The sequence below is a fragment of the Bos mutus genome, chromosome 5 (assembly GCF_027580195.1).
Source record: "Bos mutus isolate GX-2022 chromosome 5, NWIPB_WYAK_1.1, whole genome shotgun sequence".
Lineage (NCBI taxonomy): Eukaryota > Metazoa > Chordata > Mammalia > Artiodactyla > Bovidae > Bos > Bos mutus.
In genome coordinates, this window is record NC_091621.1 from 103,941,660 (window position 1) to 103,960,942 (window position 19,283).

At 60.7% G+C, this 19,283-nt stretch overlaps 1 protein-coding gene across 1 annotated transcript in view; it reads left to right on the forward strand.

Moving 5' to 3' along the window:
* WNT7B (Wnt family member 7B) overlaps positions 1-19,283 on the forward strand; it is a 54,474-nt gene that overhangs the window by 21,612 nt on the left and 13,579 nt on the right. Inside the window, exon 2 of the mRNA XM_070370071.1 lies at positions 5,895-6,121. Coding sequence (XP_070226172.1) covers positions 5,895-6,121 — 227 coding nt within the window. The remainder of the gene's footprint in view (positions 1-5,894; positions 6,122-19,283) is intronic.

Below are 19,283 nucleotides of genomic sequence, written 5' to 3' on the forward strand. Positions count from 1 at the left end.
CCACCAACCCGTGGGACTGACCCCGGCTGGGGTGAGCAAAGTTCTGGATTTTCAGCTTTGCCCACTCCCTCTGGCATTTGCCTGTGTCCCGAGGTCCCCGGATAGCGGAGGGGATGAGCCCGGAGCAAAATTTTCCATGGGAAAAGTCAGCGACTGAAACACAAGCGCCCCGCCCTGCTTCTCTGTGCTCAGGGCCCCACAGAGCTGCCCTGCCAGTCTCTCCCGGGGCACCTGGGCGGGCAGCCTCTCGGAGGGTGAGAGCCACCCCGCCCCCGGTGGGGCATCTCGCTTGCTAAGAGTCCCCTTAGCCTGTCCAGCACCCCCCAAACTGCCAGTTACCCCAGCATGCCGCCTGCGTCCGCCCTCCTGTCTCCTGCAGGGCACCAGCTATTTTGTGATCATGTATCTCTTCCCCTTTCCCACGCAGATGGTTTGGTTTCCTAACTCCCTGGTCTCTCACATCTGCAGCTTCCCTGCTCTTCCAGGCAGAAGGAACAGTCCTGGGGTCTGGGGGGCCAGGCCTGCTCAAGGAGGTCAGTTGCGGGAGGGGGATGGACTAGTTTCCAGACCTTGAAGGCCAGCCACGGAAGCTGTCCAGAAACCTCGATGAACTAACAAGTGACCTGGAGGATTCATTTCATTTATCTGCTTATTTACGTATGGCCACACCGTGTGCCATGAGGGGTCTTGGTACCCTGACCGGGAATTGAATGCGAGGCCCCTGCAGTGGAAGTGCAGAGTCAACCACTGGACCGTCAGGGAAGTCCCCCTGGAGGATTTTAAATGCGGGAAGGATGGAGGCTGTGTTGTGAGAATGAAAAGTGGGCGCAGTTTCCCACCCAGGCATCTTCTATATTCTGCTCCTGCTATGTGCTCTGCTTTGTGCGTTGGCTTCCGCAGTGGTTCAAGTGGTAAAGAATCTGCCTGCAATGCGGAAGACCCAGGTTCAGTTCCTGGGTGGGGAAGATCCCCTGGAGCAGGAAATGGCAACCTACTCCAGTATTCTTGCCTGGAAAATTCCATGGACAGAGGAGCCTAGTGGGCTACGTCCATGGGGTCACAAAGACTCGGACACGACTGAGTGATTGAGCGTGCACACGCGCTGTGCTCTGGGCCACACTGTGCTGAGCTCTGGAAGCAGAGGCCTGGCGGGGGGGGGGACCTTGGGCAGGTCCCCCAGTCTCTCTGAGCTCCATTCTGCACACCTGTCACATCGGGATGACAAGGCTCATCCCTCCAAGAGAGGGTTGAAACTCTGCAGAGGCCTGTGTGGTCCATGGTGGGTGCTCAGAATGGGAATATCGAATATCTTTAGGGGGAAAAAAGTCCCCGTGTTCTAAAGGACACAGTTCTGAAATCATTTCTGAATTATCAATCGTATCTGATTTCTTATGCTTCTGGGGTGCAATGCAGCTCTCTTCTCGGAAGCCCTTGTTGTTGTTGCTCAGTCATGTCCGACTCTTTGTGACCCCATGGACGGTAGCCCGCCAGGCTCCTCTGTCCGTGGGATTCTCCAGGCAGGAATACTGGAGTGGGTTGCCATTTCCTCCTCCAGGGGATCTTCCCGACCCAGGGATCGAACCTGGGTCTCCCGCACTGGGAGGCGGGTTCTTTGTCACTGAGACACCTGGGAAGCCCTTGTCTCACCACTAAGGCACACGCTGGCATCTGGGGGACGGCTGGGGCCCCCATCCCCATCCCCCGTCACCACCACCCCCCCGGGGGAGGCAGACAAGCGGCTACAGGCAGGGAGTCAGCCGGCCGAGGCCCCTCTCAGCCCCTTCCACACATCTCACCCACGGCCGGGGTGTGCAAGTCCTGTAGCACTACAGGTAGCAATGTTTAAAATTGTGTTTAACCTGAAGTGTCCACTTCCACGGGTAGAGCATACAGTTCCGTGGCGCCTGTGCATTCACCGTGCTGTGTAGCCGCCACCTCTGTCGAGTCCGTAACTTCCCCGTCACAGCTATGAAGCGGGGCCTCCCCGCTGCCCGTCCCCCAGCTGTTTCCGTCTCCACGGGTTTGCCTTTGGTCGACGTTGCTTATCGAAGGGATCCTACAACACGTGGCCTTTTGTGTCTGGCCTCTTTCACTGAGCATGATGTTTTGGAGGTTCATCCATGGAGTGTGTATCTGAACCCCATTCCTTTTTATGGCCAAATAATATTCCATTGTCGGGAGAGACCACGTCCTGTTTGTCCATTCATCCACTGATGGGCCTCTCAGCTGCTTCCTCCTTTCGGCTATTGTGACTGTGCTGCTGCGAGCATTTGTGAACAGGTTTTTGTTTGAACACCTGGCTTCATTCTTTTGGATACACACCTAGGGGTGGAATTGCTGGGTCCTGTGGTCATTCTATATTTAACTTTTCGAGGACCATCCCAACTGCTGCCCCACCCACCAGCGATGCAGTGGGTCCCTGTTTCACCACATCCTTGCCCACGCCTGCTGTTTTCTGTTGTCTGATCACAGCCGTCCTGGCGGGCAGGAGGTGTCTCTTCACTGTGATTCTGATTTGCATCTCCCTGGTGATGAGCGATGTTTAGAATCTTTCCACGGGCTCGGGGGCCATTTGTCTTTCTTGGGAGAAATGTCTGAGTTCTTCGTCCATTTTCAAATTGAGCCGGCTTCTTGTTACTGAGCTGCAGGTGCTCTTTTAGACACAATCCTTGAGTATTTTTATTACTATTATTTTTTTATTTTTGCTGCCCTGGGCCTTCGTTGCTGTGTGCAGGCTTCCTCTAGTTGCAGCGAGCAGAGGTGACTGTCTAGTTGCAGTGCGTGGGCTTCTCATTTCGGCGGCTTCTCTTGTAGCTCACAGGCTTAGCTGCCCCGTGGGATGTGGGATATTCCTGGACAAGGGATTGAACCGGTGTCTCTGCACTGGCAGGCAGATTCTCAACCACTGGACCACCAGGGAGGTCCCAGTCCCTGAGTATTTCCTCATTTGTCCATTCATTCACCCACTGCACACTTATGTCGACTCCACGGGGGCAGCCCCGAGGCCCCGGGGGCAGCCCTGAGGCCCCCGGGTCAGCTCACATCTGCACTGCCCTGGACACGTTTGCGGTCTTGGGTGGAGACAGGCCAGGTGTGGAAATAACGACTGTGGGGCCGGGGTGGGGGTCTGTGTCCACGAGACCAGTGTCCCCCATACTTGTCCTTGGTAACGGCCCCACGTGATGCTGAAGCGGAAGTACTTTGGCCACCTGATGCGAAGAACCGACTGATTGGAAAAGACCCTGATGCTGGGAGGGATTGGGGGCAGGAGGAGAAGGGGACGACAGAGGATGAGATGGCTGGATGCCATCACCGATGAGATGGTCATGAGTCTGAGTGAATTCCAGGAGTTGGTGATGGACAGGGAGGCCTGGCGTGCTGCAATCCATGGGATCTCAAAGAGTCGGACACGACTGAGCAACTGAACTGAACTGAACTGAACGGGCGGAGGGGTTTGAGCACAGAGGGGCTTGCCCGGGGGCCTGGGAGGGAGGAAGAACTTGCAGAACAGGAAAAAGGGAGGGAGGCCAGCGTCCCAGGCAGAGGGACCAGCACCAGCAGAAGTGGCGGGGTCGCTAGCGGGCAGATCCCAGGAGGCCTCTGGCTCTGGGCAAGGAGCCTCGGGGGCTGTGGGCTCTGAGGGGCATGATTTGGGGGTGGGGGTTGAGGGATGAGGGGAGAGGGTGCCGGGGTGGCCAGTCCGGAGGAGGGGGCCGGAGCTGCGTGGCTTCTTTCTGCCCCCAGGTCCGTCCTGTTAGACCCCATTTGTCTGAAGCCCTGCCCCTAGGCACAGGGGTTCTCACCCTTGATGGCCCAGAACCTGCTGGAAGAATCCGAGGACAGGGAATGTGCTTTCCACGTCCAGGCTCCAACCTGAGGCCTGGAGGCCAGTACCCGGCAGAGTTCCCATCCATCTCGTTTCCCCGGCTCGGTTTTCTGAGCGTCTACGGTTACTTTGGGCTGAATTCCCCAGATTCCAGCCCGCTCCCAGCCCCGCCTGCCCAGATGCTCTTCCTCCAAGCCAGCCCCGGGCATTTCTGCCCATTGTGCCCGTGGGAGACCCAGGGGGGTCCTGGCCAGATTAGCGGGTGGGGCGGGCGGGCCATGGGGATTGAGTGTCACCGGAGTGTCCTGGGCGCAGCACGTGCTATGGGCTCAGGCCACATGGGGACTTTCCCAGCTGGCTGTGGGTGCCCAGCTGCCCTGGAAAAACACTGACTCGCTCCTGTCCAGAAAGGGGCTGGCAGGCCCTGGGCAGGAGGAGCGAGCTCACCATGCTAGGAGACCAGGGCCTGGGCAGTGGCTTCGGGGAGCCCCTCGTGGCCTCCCCACTCCCGCCTCTTGCCCTCTGGCCTGCTGTTTGGAAGTCAGAGTCCATCTTAAAACCAGCTGTTGCCGTGGGCCTGTGAAAACCAGCTCCCCTCTTTCCAGCTCGCTGTCCCTTCCCTGGGTGCTTAAAGCCAAGCAGCAGGTGCAGCTTCTGTGGGAAGCAGTCAGAGGGTTCTTCAAAGAGCAGGACAGATGACCCAGCGACCCAGCAATTCCGCTCCTGGGCACCTGCCCCGGAGAACGGAAAGTGAGGATTCAGACTGAACCTGCGCGTGTGTGTCCAGAGCAGGGTTATTCCTAGGAGCCAAAAGCTGGAAGCAAACCCAACATCCGTCAGTGCCAAGCAGATAAACAGCACGGGATCTCGCCAAACGGTGGAATGTTATTTAACCATGAAAAAGTAAGTTCCTGATGCAACGAGGACGAGCCTTGAGCAGGTTATACTAAGTGAGAAAACCCAGACACAAAAGGGCATGTGCTGTTTGATTCCGTCTGTATGAAATGTCCACAGGCGCAGAAAGCATAGTCTTGGCTGCCAGGGGGCTCGGAGGTGACTGCCGAGGGGTAGGGGTGCTTTCTGGGGTGGTGACGATGCCCTGGGACTTGGCAGCAGTGGTGGTTGATGAACGCTGGGGATACGCTGGATGCCACAGGACTGTAAACTGGTAGAGTTCCTGCCATGTGAATTCCACCTCCTTAAACAGACAGTCAGGCTGATGACACCCAAGCAAAGAGAGAAAGAGCCCAGAAAATGCCCGGGGTTCCTGCAGGGTGCTGGGGGATTAACTCTGAGCATTTTCAGGAAGCGTCGCTCTGAGGATGACTTACCGCAGTAAAGCGCCTGCTGAGTCTGGCACATGGCTCAGTTCATGCCAGGTCCTGTCTTCTCCGCATGCACCCCAACTTCCAGAAACAAGAATAAAATAACGACGGTCACCCCCATGTGTGCAGCCTTTCTCCCCCATGCTTCTCTGGTCTGAGCTTGTGTGTTGGGAATAGGTGCTTTATACCCCACATCGAGGGTGTGAAAACTGAGGCTCAGAGGGGCAGGCTACACGTGGGCTGCAGCTGGAGTCAGGACCTGGTGGGCTTGGCCCCTGGCCTGGGCGGCCCCCTTAGCAGCCTGCCTGGCTTCGGGCCCCTGGGGGAGAGGGGAGTTGGGGTCTCCAGGTGATGGGGAAGTTGGGGTTTGCTGCTTGGGGGCAGCTGCGGACGATCCCAAGTTCATGGCCGTCAAGTGCCTGCAGAGTCTGTGTGTCTGATCCCGAGATTGAGAGAGGCGTGGTTCCTGTGTTTGGAGGACTGTCGGTTCGTCAGACTTGTGACTCTGGTCCTTCCAATCCCATTCTTGTGAATTTGAGGCTGAGGGGACTCAGGAGGTGTGTGCATGTCTTTTCAAAACAGAGTCCTGCGTGGGGGTCAGTGGGACGTGGTCCCTTGAGGGCAGGGGTCTGCGCTTCGTTCCCCAGCAGGCAGTGTGGCGAGGGAACGCGTTCGTGGCCCGAGGGGCTGGGTGGGGCGGGCACGGCGGGCGGCTCACCTCCTCGGTCCTCTCCCCTCCGCAGAGCCCTGTCATCCGTCGTGGCCCTGGGAGCCAACATCATCTGCAACAAGATTCCTGGCCTGGCCCCGCGGCAGCGCGCCATCTGTCAGAGCCGGCCCGATGCCATCATCGTGATTGGGGAGGGGGCGCAGATGGGCATCAACGAGTGCCAGTACCAGTTCCGCTTCGGACGCTGGAACTGCTCCGCCCTCGGCGAGAAGACCGTCTTCGGGCAAGAGCTCCGAGTAGGTAAGGGCGCCTCCGGGCCCGTGGGAACCTGCCGTCTGGGCTGTGGGTGCCAGGGGCCAGGCACACCCTCGCCCTTGGGAGGCCAGGCCGGCCGCGCCCGCTCGCTTTTCTGCACCCGCTGGCTGGTTCCTCTGCCGTCCCAGTGCTGCTCTGTGCCTGCCCGGCCCTCCAGGGCTCTGGGATGAGGCAGGTGTCGATGGAAGCCAGCCCCTGTGAATGGATGCTCTGCGGTGTCCCGGGGCGGACGTGCACAGCAGGCTGGCCACGGGGTGATGTGGGGCGGCGGTTAGAGGCCCACCCTGCAGATCGGTGGCTGCTGGTCAGTCCTGGGCGTGAGGCTCTGTCTCCCCACTTTGTCTCTGCGTCTGTGTCTGGAAATGAGCTAAGGGTAGCAGCTCCTACAGGGAGTGAGCCGGGGGCTTGATGGGAAAGGCCCCCAAGATGTGCTGTGTAAATGCCGCTGTGATTCTGAGAGCGGAAGGGGTTGTAGGCAGGGGTCAGCACGAGCAGAGGGTACAGGACACCGCAGTGGATACACGGGGCAGGGAGGCATCGGGCTGAGGGACGGCAGGGTGGGTGGGTGTGCAGGGCAGTCGGGGGAAGGAGTGGGCCTCTGGGGACACCGGCAGTGAAGGCCACCGCAGCAGCCAGGCAGGGTTTCAGGGGGCCGAGCCCCACTGTGTTTGCGTGTCCAAGCATTGGGCTCCCCGCATGGGCCAGGGGCAGGCTCCCTCGAGCCTGCTCTCCGGGGAAGGAGACGGAGGACTAAAGGGAGAAGCGCATGCGGCTTGCGGAGTCTGACCTGATTTGGAGCTGCTGTGTGACCTTTGGCCTGGCGCTCGGGGCTTCGAGCCTCAGTTTCCTCATCTGTCTGGGCCCCCCTCCCAGGGCCTCTCCCAGGACCTGCCTGTGGGCGGGCTAAGTCACCTCAGTCATGTCCGACTCTTTGAGCACCTGTGGACTGTAGCCCTCCAGACTCCTCTGTCCATGAGGATTCTCCAGGCAAGAGTACTGGAGTGGGTTGCCATGCCCTCCTCCAGGGGATCTTCCCCACCCAGGGATCGAACCCAGGTCTCCCACACTGCAGGCAGATTCTTTACCATCTGAGCCACCAGGGAAGCCCATGAATCCTGGGGTGGGTAGCCTATCCCTTCTTCAGGGGATCTTCCCGACCCGGGGATCACACCTATAAAGTCTCCCGCATCTCTTGCGTCTCCTGCATCAGCAGGTGGGTTCTTTCCCACTAGCGCCGCCTGGGTAGGTGCAGGTGCTTAATAATCAGCTGCTGCACGGGTGAGGGTCGGGGTGGCGAGCCGGCCTGCCCCCTCCAGGAGTGTCAGAGGGCGGGGAGTGAGGACGGGGCACAGTGCCTGGCACGAAGCGCTGTGACCCCAGGCCCCCGCTGCAGGCACAAGGAGGGCCTCCAAACATGTGTGCACCGCAGGTCCCTCCCAAGGAGCCTGGGCCTGCCTGCCGAGCGGAGCCCCAGACGCCGGGACCCAGGCCAGCGCTGAGCTCGTGGGGCTGGGGGAGGCGCAGGGGAAAGCCCCAGGGGCCCCTTTGCGGTGAGCAGCCTGTGGGTGGCACCTGGCAGCGCCAGGAGGGTGAGACCGCCCCCTCCTGAGGGCCCACCACCCAAGAGCGGCTTCCCCTCTCCAGGCGCCGGGGGAGAGGGCGGGGCTGCCTCCACACCCGCCGCGGTTGGGAGGGCGTGGGCACCAGGCGTGGGCCCTGGTGCTCACTTCATGCCAGGTGCCCACTCAGCTGCCTGGCACCCCCTGCCCCGAGACCCTGGGCTCCCAGAACACGGAGGCCAAGGGAGGTGTGCGGTGGTCCGTGGCCCATCGGGGGAGCTGGGTTCAGATCGCCCCCTTCTGACAGCCCTGCCTGCCTCCCTGGGCACAGGGGACCTCGGTGGGCGTGGTCCACAGCCTGAAGACAGGTAGGAGCTTGCCCTGCATTTAGGACCTTGAGACACAGGCGGCAAGAGGGAGCTGGCCACTCTGCACCTCTCCTCAGGGTCACGCCCCAGGCAGGGAGGTTCACCAAGAGTACCCAGGAAACGCCGGCCTCCGATGCACCCTGCAAAGCCGAGGAGTGGTGTTGCCCCCCAACTCCCGCCAGGGACTGGCCCACCCCACCAACAGGGAACCCAGATCACTTTTCCTGAAAGCATCCCCTGGTGCTTCCAAGGCTCTTGGCTAACAGGTCCCAGCTGTTCCTTCTTGGAGACCAGCCCTCTGCCCACGGGGAGAGGCGCCTACCACCAAGGACCGGTCGATGTGGTGGGGGGGCGGGCGGCCCTGCCTGTGACCTTCTTCATGCCTTGAGCTCCTCTGGGATCAGGCCTCTCCGGCTCTGCTTCACCCGTTTCGCTCTCAGGAGCAGTTCAGAGGCAGACGTTAGGCAGAGATGTCCACCCACCATCCGTGTCCCTCATTTTCCCCTACTCCTGTCATCCCTGTGCATGCTCAGCCACTCAGTCATGTCTGACGTTTGGCAATAGCCCGCCAGGCTCCTCCATCCATGGGGATTCTCCAGGCAAGAATCCAGGAGTGGGTTGCCATGCCCTCCTCCAGGGGATCTTCCAGACCCAGGCATCGAACCTGCCTCTCCTCTGCCTCCTGCCTTGGCAGGCAGATTCCTTACCACTGTGCCACCTGGGATGCCCCCTGGCACCCTCTGCCAGGCCATTCATTACCTTCGTGTGGCCGACCGACCCTCTTCCTTGGCTGGCCTCAGCTTCCACGGGCTTCCTCTTGGCTCTCCGGTTGCTCCGTCCTAGAAATGGCAACCCACTCCAGTGTTCTTGCCTGGAGAATCCCATGGACAGAGAAGCCTGGTAGGCTGCAGTCCATGGGGTCGCACAGAGTCGGACACGACTGAAGCGACTTGGCGGCAGCAGCAGCCCTGCCCCAGGCAGCTCTCCCCCAGGGTCAAGACCAGCATGTCCCCTCCCCCGGGCCGTGGACCGCGAGGCTGAGCATGGGCACCTCCGGCTGAACACTCAGCGTCCTGCCCCTGAAAGCTCCATCCTCAGCCCCCTGCTGGCCTGACAGCCCCATCATCTTGGCAGTAACTGTCTCTACCCCTCCCTCCACGCCGACCCCGGGTCTGCCTCTCCACTGACAGCTGTCAATTCCTCCCTCTGCCTCCTACTTACCCCAGCCTTGTCACTCACTCCCTTCCTCCAAAACCTGAAGTAGCTCCCTACTGCCCAGGATGGAGGTAGCTTAGCGTGGAGTCTGAGTAGCGCCTGCCTCCCTTACCCCTGCCTCCCTCCATCCCTTCTGAGAGCCAAGCTCCAGCCATTGCCTCCTGCCTTTCCCTCCCCGAGCGGGCCAGTCCCCTTCCCTCCTCTGGGACTTTGTTCCCGCCACTTCTCACCCTGGGAGGCCCTCCGCCTCCGCTTTGCTTGCTCACGTCTGATTACCCCACTGGCCAGGGAGCGCCTTTGTCCACCCATCCCTGGCTCTTCCTTGTCCACAGCCAGGCCGAAGTCACGTCCAGGAGCTTCACCCTCCCAGGGTCGCTCAGCCCCTGTCCCGAGGCCCCCCTGCACTCTGCCCGCAGTGGCCGGGATTCCTCCCACCAGACTGGCTCCCGCCCGGGGCCTGGCGCCCTCCCCGGCCCTTGCTGACCTCTAAGGAAGGCCCAGCTCTCAACCAGGGGGGGCCTGGCTGCAGGCCAAGCCAGGCTGAGCCCTGGGCCATCAGAGTCCCGCTGGGTGCTGCAGTGGCGGTCCGAGCTGGCACCCTGCTCCTGCCAGGGCTCAGCTGCTAGGAGTCACGAGCAGGAAGTGAGGCCAGCCCGTGTCAGAAGCACGCGGGTGCCCCGGGCACGGGATCGGAGCCCGGCTCTGGGTGGGCAGGCAGGCACTCGAGCGGTGCCAATTAATGACTGGCCTTGTGAGGGGGGATGGCCTGGGCGGGTGGGACAGGCCCCCTTCAGGTCCTGCCTGTGACCTTGGGCCATGCCCAGACCTTGAGAGCTGCAGGGAAACCCTTTAAAGGCACTGTTCAGCCTTGTCCAAGTTCTAGCTCCTTCTCCAGCTCCTGGTGCTGTTGCTTGTATGCTTCCCGGGACGGGGGGCTTACTACTTCAGGTGAAATTCGCGTTTCTTATGATGACCCTGCACCAGCTTTGACCTGGGGCCCTCTGGGTGCCAGTCTCTGTGTGCTGGGACTTTCCTTCGGGGAGCTGAGGCCCACCCTTGCCCACCCTCCACCAACGTGGTCTCCCCTCGTGCCTGGCAGCCTCCAGCCTTGGACCCTGAGCCCACTCAGGCTAATTTCCTCATCGAGAGAGCGAGGCTGGGCCACCCTGGCCCCTTCAACCCGTCTCTTCCATTACCTGGAATTGGGCTTGTGGGGGTGCGGGGTGGGGTAAGGATGGGGAGGAACGTGAGAGTCTCTGGAGTGAACCTCGCATTCCAGGGACACGTGTTAGCGACTCAGGGCCCCCAGGGCCCCTGACCAAGGCAGGGTGTTTCTGACAAGCGCCATGATGGAGCCAGGAGTCCTATTGAGGGCTTCCTTGATGGGGTGAGCGTTCATGGAGACCCAGTGACTATCAGAGTGACCCAGATCAGCACAAAGCTGAGAGCAGGGAAGGGGGCCCCAGGTGGAGGGAACACCAGGAGCCCAAAGCCCAGAGTCCAGAATGTGAGTGGTGTTTTTCCGGGAACTGCGGGAACATCAGAGCAAACCAGAAGATGGGGAGACCCGAGGCTGCCCAGGAGGGGTCAGGGCTGGAGGGTGCCTGCGGCGTGAGTGCTGTGAAGGCCAGGAAGGCCCAGATGGGTCTGAGCAGGAGAGGGTTCCCTGCCACCACTGCCCTGCCCCCGGCTGTACCTGGTGCCCCTGGAGACCCACTGGCACAGGACACGGGGGCTGTGGCTGCGTGCACTTGGCCCCTGCCCGCACCCTGAGCTGCCATGGAACACTGAGTCCCGCCCATCACATGCTGCTCGGACATGACCAGGCATAGGGCCACCCCTAATCCCGCCTCACGTGGGGCCCGTTTGCTCTCTGGGTGAGATCGGCATTGGGAGCAGGCCCTCTGCCTGCTGGCCGCCTGCTGTGGGGGCTCAGCAAAGGTCTCAGTTTCTGAACAGTCCGAGACCTCCCTCCACGCGTCCGAGGGGATGGTCTGGGGCTTCCCCGTGGGGCAGTGGCCGGGGCCTTGGAGGAAGAAGGGCAGCTCCGCAGCTCTGTGCCCGTGCTCGTGCCTGGACCCCTGACCAGGGCCTCAGAGCGCAGGCTCAGGGAGGTGCCACCTGAGTCCCCAGGAGGGACCAGGGCTCGAGGGCTGCCCTGTCCCCTTTGGGGACACAGGCCCCCACGGGCAGAGGAGCCACTTGAAATACGGCCCATGCAAACCGCGAGGTGCCATGAGTGTAGGATATGCGGCAGATTTCAGAGATGTCAAAAGAGAAAAGCAAGTAAAATGTCTCTTTCATGATCTTTACATTAAGATGTTCAAATGGTAATATTTAGGCTTCCCTGGTAGCTCAGTTTGTAAAGAATCCACTGGCAATGCAGGAGACCTGGGTTCTACTCCTGCGTCAGGAAGATCTGCTGGAGAAGGGACAGGCTACCCGCTCAAGTATTCCTGGGCTCCCCTGGTGGCTCAGCTGGTAAAGAATCTTCCTGCAATGCGGGAGACCTGGGAGATCTTTACATAAAGATGTTGAAATGGCAATATTTGGATATATGGGCTAAATAAAATATGTCACCAAATCTAAATTCACCTGCTGCTCTTCACTTGTCTTTATGTGGCTGCTAGAGAATTTTAAATGATCCCTGTGTCTCGTGTTTGGGACACTGTGGCACTGTTCTCAGAGGGGTCAGGAGTTGCCCTGTGTCACCCTGGTCGGGGCAGAGTGGACGTTTGAACCCAGATCTGAGTGTCTCCTCCCAGGACATGGTCCTCCAGCTCGGCCACGGGCAGAGGGTCACCGCCGTCTGCCCCCTGGGGCAGCACGTGGGTGTGAGGGTGGCTCCCTTCAGCAGCCCCGGATGGCTCAGCCTGCCTGGGGCAGGACGCTGGTGGTGGTGTGACGGCCACCCGGTGCTGCTCTTGAAGCCTCGAACCCTGCGCGCCCCGGGTGAGCCGATGGGGCTGGGCTGGGAGGCCCAGCTGGGCCCCGGCCTTGAACCTGCACACCCTCTCAGGGAGGCGCATCTTTGTCCTGTCTGTCTGGTCACTCCCTACCCCTACGCCCATCCCAGGGGCCCAGCCCGAGGCAGCAGAACAGACCTTTTCAAGGCTCACGGCTTGGGGTCCAGGCTGCCAGGAGACCAGGGACACCCAGGGCCTCCAATGTCAGAATCAGGAAGACTTCCCTGAGGGCAGCGCTCCCACCGGTTCACTCCTGGTTCAGGACAGATAAGGCCTGTGGTCAGTCCGGGGGTCCTGGCTCTGCGCCCTACATCGGAAGGCCCCTAGCTCCAGGAGCAGCAGCTGCTGAGGTGAGCAGGCGCTGGACCGTCCAGCGGTGACCAGCTGGAGGCTTGGGCTGGCCGGTGGCTGATCCATCCATGTGGCCCCTCAAGGCCCGCCTGGCGCTCATCCAGGGTGGGAATTTTCCAGCCTCAGCTGGCAGAGCCCGGACAGACAGGACAGGCTGTGGGTGGAGAGAGGGCACTTCTGCAAATACAGACCAGATTGGCCCAGCTGCCCGGGTCCCACTGGGTGACCCTGGGCACAGCCTCACATTCTCTGGGCACCCGTCTGCCCACCAGCGCCAAGGCTGGGGTCCTGATTCCCCCAGGACTTGGGACGAAGTGTCCCCAGAATAGGGGCAGGAAGTTCCCTCGGTGCCCACCCTGCGGTCCTGCCCAAGGCTCCATGGACAAGGGGTCCAGGCCTCTGGGCTCCTGTCCACCATGCTGGACACAGGTCACAGCGTGGGCAGGCCTCCACCCTCGAGCTGCCAGGGCAAACCTGACCCAGATCTCAGCCTGTCTCCCCGTGGGCCCCTCCTGCCACCGCAGCGGGGGCGCCATCGCTCCAAGGCCGCTGCGGCCAGGCCCTCACAGAAACGCCGCTCGCTCCTGGTTCCACTGTCCACACGGCACAGACAGAGGCCCTGGAAGCCTGAGCTGCCCGAGGTCACACACGGGCAAGAAATAGTCATCTGAACCCACGGTGCAGCCCTGTGCTCAGTGAGGATCCAGGTGCCTGGTTGGGGGAGGGGGCAGGGGGCAACTGCAGAACGTGGGGAGGGGGCTCTGGTCACGCCGAGTTCCCTCTCACAGGCATCCGCTGATTTTGCTGCAAGGCCTGTGCGGGGGAGCGTCTCTAGGGCAGGCTGCCCGGGGCTGACCCCCCTCAGGAGAGGGGCCGCCCGCCGGAAGCTGGGGTCCTTCCTGGGAGACACCGGGCCAGCCCTCCCAGAGCCCCGGGCAGGACGGGAGCCCCTGGAAGGCCAGCCCAAGCCTGGCTCAGCGGGAAGGCCGCTGCGGGCGCGAGGGCCCCGCTAGGTCAGAACAAAGGCCTCGGGCACGGGCGTGCCGGCGTGTTCGGACCTGGCAGGGCTGTTTCCAGCCCTGTGTTTATGACGACGGCGGGGAAGAGCTTAGCGCAGAGACACTGACTCAGCCAGGAACCAGCGGGGTGGGGGCCGGGTGGGGCCAGAGGGGGGCGCAGCGAGGGACAGAGGGATGGAGACGCAGATGGGGGTGGGCAGGGACCGGCAGAGCCTCCCAGCAAGAGGGACCCGGAGAGGGCAACACACATGGGTCACAGGCGGGCCTGTGCCCACCCGCTCACCCACCCAGGCCCAGGTCCAGGCGGCTCTGAGATGGGCGGTAAAAGCCGCCACGTGCGCTGAGCACTTCCAGAACCCTCACTCCACTGCCTGGACCCCAAGAGGTGGTGCGGGGGGGATTCAGAAAGAGGCAACAGGGAGCAAGAGAGCCTCTCTGCCATCACCCAGGGGGTCCAGGCCGGGCCCCCTTTCCCAGAACCCTAGGTCGGGCTGGCAGGGGTCCTGGTAGGGCGGGGGCTCTGGGCTCCAGAGTCTTCGGGTGCACAAATGGGGCTCCGGGGCCTGGCAGCCTCAAGGTCCCTGTGGGCTTGCCTGCCCCCGCCTCCTGCCTCACCCCACGTGTGCTGGGACACACCGCAGGCAGGGGGCACCTGCCCAGGTCCCGTGACTGGGCCAAGGCTGGGGCCCAGGGGCCAGGCTGGGGCATAGCAGCGCCGGGGGCCACACGGGCACTGCGCCTACCCTGCTGGAGGACCCCAGGAGCTGCTGGTGCGGCCGGGGGTGTCTCCTGGCCTCCGTCCCTCCACCTACACCGTGGGTAGGGGAGGTATTCTCCCTGCCTTCCAAGCTCATGGGAATCTGAGACTCAGATTGGGTGGGGGTCTCAGAGGGCCGGGGGAGCCCACCAGCTGGCAGCGTCCCACTGGCTGGGCCTGGAGGGCCCAGGAGCCCACCCTGGCCCACGTGCCTACCCTACTTCAGCCCTGGCAGCCTCACTTGGATCTCAAGTTCAAGTCTGGCAAAGGATCCTGTTAAGGAGGCTTGGAACCCACTGCACTGGGCCCCACCCCCGTGTTACGTGGGCAAACAGACTTGGGGGAGTGAAGGTCCGGGCCAAGGCCACCCAGGAGCCCCAGGGCCATCTGGACGGGGCTGTGGGTCTCCGGGGCAGGGGAGTGCTCGGCTGCCCCCTACTTGTGGCCAAGGCAGTGCCTTGATTTTCCCCAGCCGGGACCTCTCCTCGCCTCTCGTGGTGACGGCCCTACCAGCTGCGCATTCCTTTTGGACGTGTCTTTCCCCAAACCTCCTCACCCAGTCCCCCAGCTGGTCCCACTGGCTCCACCCTCAGACTCTATCCCAAGCCTGGCTGCTCACCTCCTCCACCTGGCAGTCCATCAGCGTTTCTTACCCAGACCCTTCCACAGCCTCCCCATGGGTCTCCCTGCTTCCACCACACCCCTGCCATCAGCAGAGCGTCCTTTCCAATGTCCGTCACAGCAGCACCTTCCAGGGGCTTTTCATCTTCATAGAATAAAATGTAAAATCCTCCCTGTGGGCTCCCAGAGTCGACATGGTGTGGCTGTCTCTCCTGCATCAAACCACACACCCCCATCTCATTCTGTCCTCGGGGCCTCAGCATCGCCGTTCCCTCTGCCTGAACTCTGTTCCTTGCACCTTTGCACGACTCGCTTCTCTTGTGGTTCGGGACTTCCCTTCCGTATCCTTGTCTATTTATTATTTTGGCTGTGTGGGTCTTAGTCGTGACCCACGGGATCTTGATCTTCGTCGTGGCATGTAGTGTCTTTTTAGCTGTGGCATGTGGGGCCTAGTTCCCTGACCAGGGATCGAACCCGGGCCCCCTGCATTGGGAGTGCAGAATCTTAGTCCCTGGACCTCTAGGGAAGCCCCTTCAGCCTCCTTCCTGAGAGGGGCCTGCACTGGCCACCCTCCACCCAAGTGCCTCCCTACAACCACCCTGTCGGCCGACCCCTCCGTGGTTCTGACGGAGGCTGTCTGCCTGCACGCCCTGTGAACCCCCTCCCAGCCCATTAGTCACCTGGGCTGTGACGCGCCAGTCCTGCCCTGCTGTCTGGCGGCCTTGGGCTTGGGGGTAGGTAGGGGCTCCAGTCCGTGGGGTCGGTGAGGAGGGCGGACTGTGCTTGGTGCTGGGGAGACATATGGATGGTACTGCAGGGACATGAAGGAAGGAGGGGTGAGATGGAATAGGGTGCCTGGGTCCCAGGTCTGGTCAGAGAGGCGGGAGACAGACCGTGTGGTTTCTCCGTTCTGGTGGGTGGAGAGTGGTCCGAGCATGGACCCTGGGGCCCGGGGTCAGATCCCAGCTCTGAGGTCAGCCTGCCTTCCGTGTGACCTCGGGCCGGTCCCCTGCCTCCTCTGAGCTAAGTACCCTCACTGTGAGGGGGACCCCATGAAGGTTTAAATCGACTAGGACGAGTTGTGTGCAATCCCCTGAAAACCTGCTGTAGGGCTTTTTGTTTGTTTTTGGTTGGGGGCAGTTTTTTTTGCTGTATTTTTAAAAATATTTATTTTATTTGACTGCATCGGTGCAGCACGCAGGGTCTTTGATCTTCCTTGCAGCATGAGGGATCACTTTTTGGTTGCGGCCTGTGGGATCAAGTTCCCTGACTAGGGATCGAACCTGGGCCCCCTGCATTGGGAGTGTGGCGTCTCAGCCACCAGACCACCGGGGAAGTCCCTGCTGTGTTTGTATAGCAGCTTTATTCAGATATAGCTCATATCAGTACAACCCATGCATTTAAAGTATACAACTCAGAGGGTTTAGTGTAGTCTTAGGCTGTGCGACCATCACCATAGTCAATCCAGAACATTTTCATCACTCCAAAGAGCAACGCTGTACCCCGCAGGGGTCGCCCTTCAGTCCCCCTTGCCCTTGGCAACACTTGCTGCTTTCTGTCCCTGTGGACTCACCTGCTCTGGGCCTCTCACATCAGTGGCATCGTCTGGCAGCTATGAGCCCCACGTTCTCAGGGTTCATTCACGCAGTAGCCTGTGTCCATACTTTGTCCCTCTGTGTGTCTGCTGTGTTTTGTTGTGTTGAGGGACCGTGCTTTCTTCATCCGCTGATGGGTATCCGGGTTGCTTCCACCTTCTGGCTGTTGAGAATCATGCTGCCATGAGTATTCACACACAAGCTGTTGCGTGGACACACGTTCGTTTCTCTTGGGTACATATCTAGGGGAGGGGTTGCTGGGTTACAGAGTCACTCTGTATTTAACATTTTGAGGAACTGCCAAACCGTTTGCATACCCATTCCCACCAGCGGCGCATGAGGGTTCTGGTTTCTCCACATCTTCATCAACACTTGTTAGTGTCTTTTTATTTTAGTCATTCTAGTGGGTGTGACAGAGGATGAGAGGGTTGGATGGCATCACTGATTCAATGGACATGAACATGGGCAAACTCCAGGAGATGGTGAGGGACAGGAAAGCCTGGCATGCTGCAGTCCACGGGGTCACAAAGAGTCGGACACGACTTGGCCGCTGAACGACGACAGCAAAGTGGATGTGACATGCTCGCGTCGTGGCTTTGATCTGCATGCCCTTGATGGCTAATGATGTCGAGCGTCTTTTTGTGGGCTTAATGGCCATTTTTATTCCTTCTTTGGAGAACTGTCCATTCAGATCCTTTGCCTGTTTTTAATTGGGTTGTTTGCCTTTTTATTACTGAATTGTAGAAAATACTGTGTTTTCTCAAAGCAGGGGAAGTGCAGGTTGGCAGAGAGGTGGGGTTTGACAGAGCCAAGCTGTTGGCCACAAGACGGGCACACATTTGCTCACGCTCATGGGAACTGCATTTGTGCACGTGTGGGTCCAGGCATACACCCCAGACACACGTGTGAGAACACAGGCAGCGGTACACAGGATGCCCGAACCTGTGTGCACCACGGAGAGTCCGTGTGTGGTGTGTGACACACGTGTGGACATGAAGTGCAGGTCAGCCACCCTCTGTGTGCTGGGCCAGGCCTGCCCCTGGGACCACTCATGGGTCCTCTGACGTGGGGACTCAGCCATATCAGAGCAATTACCCTCATCCTTATTTTGCAAAGCGGAAACACTGAGGTATTCAAAGGCCCCTTGATTGGTCCAAGGCCACCCAACTGGTCAGTTTTAGGGTCTAGACTTGAACTCGAGGGCTCTGACTCTGAGGCTGCTCCCTGGGACCTTTGACTTTGACCTCACCTCAGTCATTTCGGAATGTCAGGTCTGGGTTCGCCCACTTCCTGAGCCGCTGTGTGACTTTGGGCAGCATGCTGTCTCTGTCTGGGCCTCAGACTCCTTGTGGAGGAGCACCGGATGGCCCCTCAGGCCCTCCCAGCTCCCCTTCTCGGAGGGGACAAGCGCCGTGCTCACCGTGCCTCCCCAGGCCCGCAGTTAATCAGGTCATCATGAGCTCAATTAGTGCTGGTGGTGGCTTTCTGAAGATACCATGCCAGGCCCCTCTGTCCATGGGATTCTCCAGGCATGCATACTGGAGTGGGTGGCCATTTCCTCCTCCAGGGGATCTTCCCGACTCAGGGATCAAACCTGTGTCTCCTGCATTGCAGGCGGATTCTGTACCACTGAGCTACCTGGGAAGCCTGTCTCCTCCAGTAACTGCTCACAAAGCACTGCCTGGTCCCCAGCGTCCTCCTTGAGGTCTGGGTGAGGGGATGGAAGGGTTAGCGAGGCCCTTATGATCTGGGAAGACCCTTTTTCCCTGGACCTCAGGTCTGGCTGGCATGCAGTGGTGGGATGGGGGTGGGGGTGGGTCTTTGCTTGGAGGGACGGGGTTAAGTCTGAGTAACCAATAGGAAAGAGAGAGCAGAGCTGGACGGCCCCTGAGTGGCCAGCGCCTCGGTTTACCTATGGGACAGTGGTCTCCGAGGGTCAGCTGTTTTGGATTCATCTAGAATATGTGTGGAGGGGACAGCTGGGCAGGCTGCCTGGGAGGAGGCTGCGGATAGCACAGAGAGGCGCCCGGCCCGTCCTGGGGGCCCCGAGTTGTACCTGGTCGTCCGTGGCCCGCCCTGGCCCCCTCATTTGGTGACCGTGAGGGCAATGCCTATTTATGTTGTTTGCTCTTTGAGCTCTCCTGGGACCGTGGGGCAAAAGGGGCACAGGCTCCGAGAGCGTTTGTGGCTTGCCTGGGGCTGCGCAGCAGGTATGAGACTGCAAGTTCAGGGCTTTCCTGCCTGCTCCTCCCGCGTCTGCCCGAACCTCCCTCTGCTTCCCTGAAACCTCGGGCTGGGGGCCCTGCGTGGCTCACAGAGCCCATCTTGACTTCCTGAGTGCCAGACAGACAGCCGGACCTGCTGCTGGCTGTGTGGTCTGCGGGTGCAGATCCGTCTGGGGTGGGCTCCGGATCCCAAGCGGGGCCCCTGGGCTCCCGAGAGCAAAGAGTGCCCCCCAGGACAGCGGCTGGCCCCACACAGACTGTCCCCGCTGCCTCCGCCCAGCTCCCCACCCCCATCACCAGCTGCATCTGGAGCAGCCGCTGTGCTCACGTGTCTGTCACTGCTGCTGCCTGAGCAAATCACTTCCCAGCACTGAGGCTCAGTGTTCCCATCTGTGAGATGGGTCTCATTCAGAGGAGTTATTCTGTGGGTGGTCGTGGAGACAGAAGGGGATGATGCCTGTCGTGCATCCA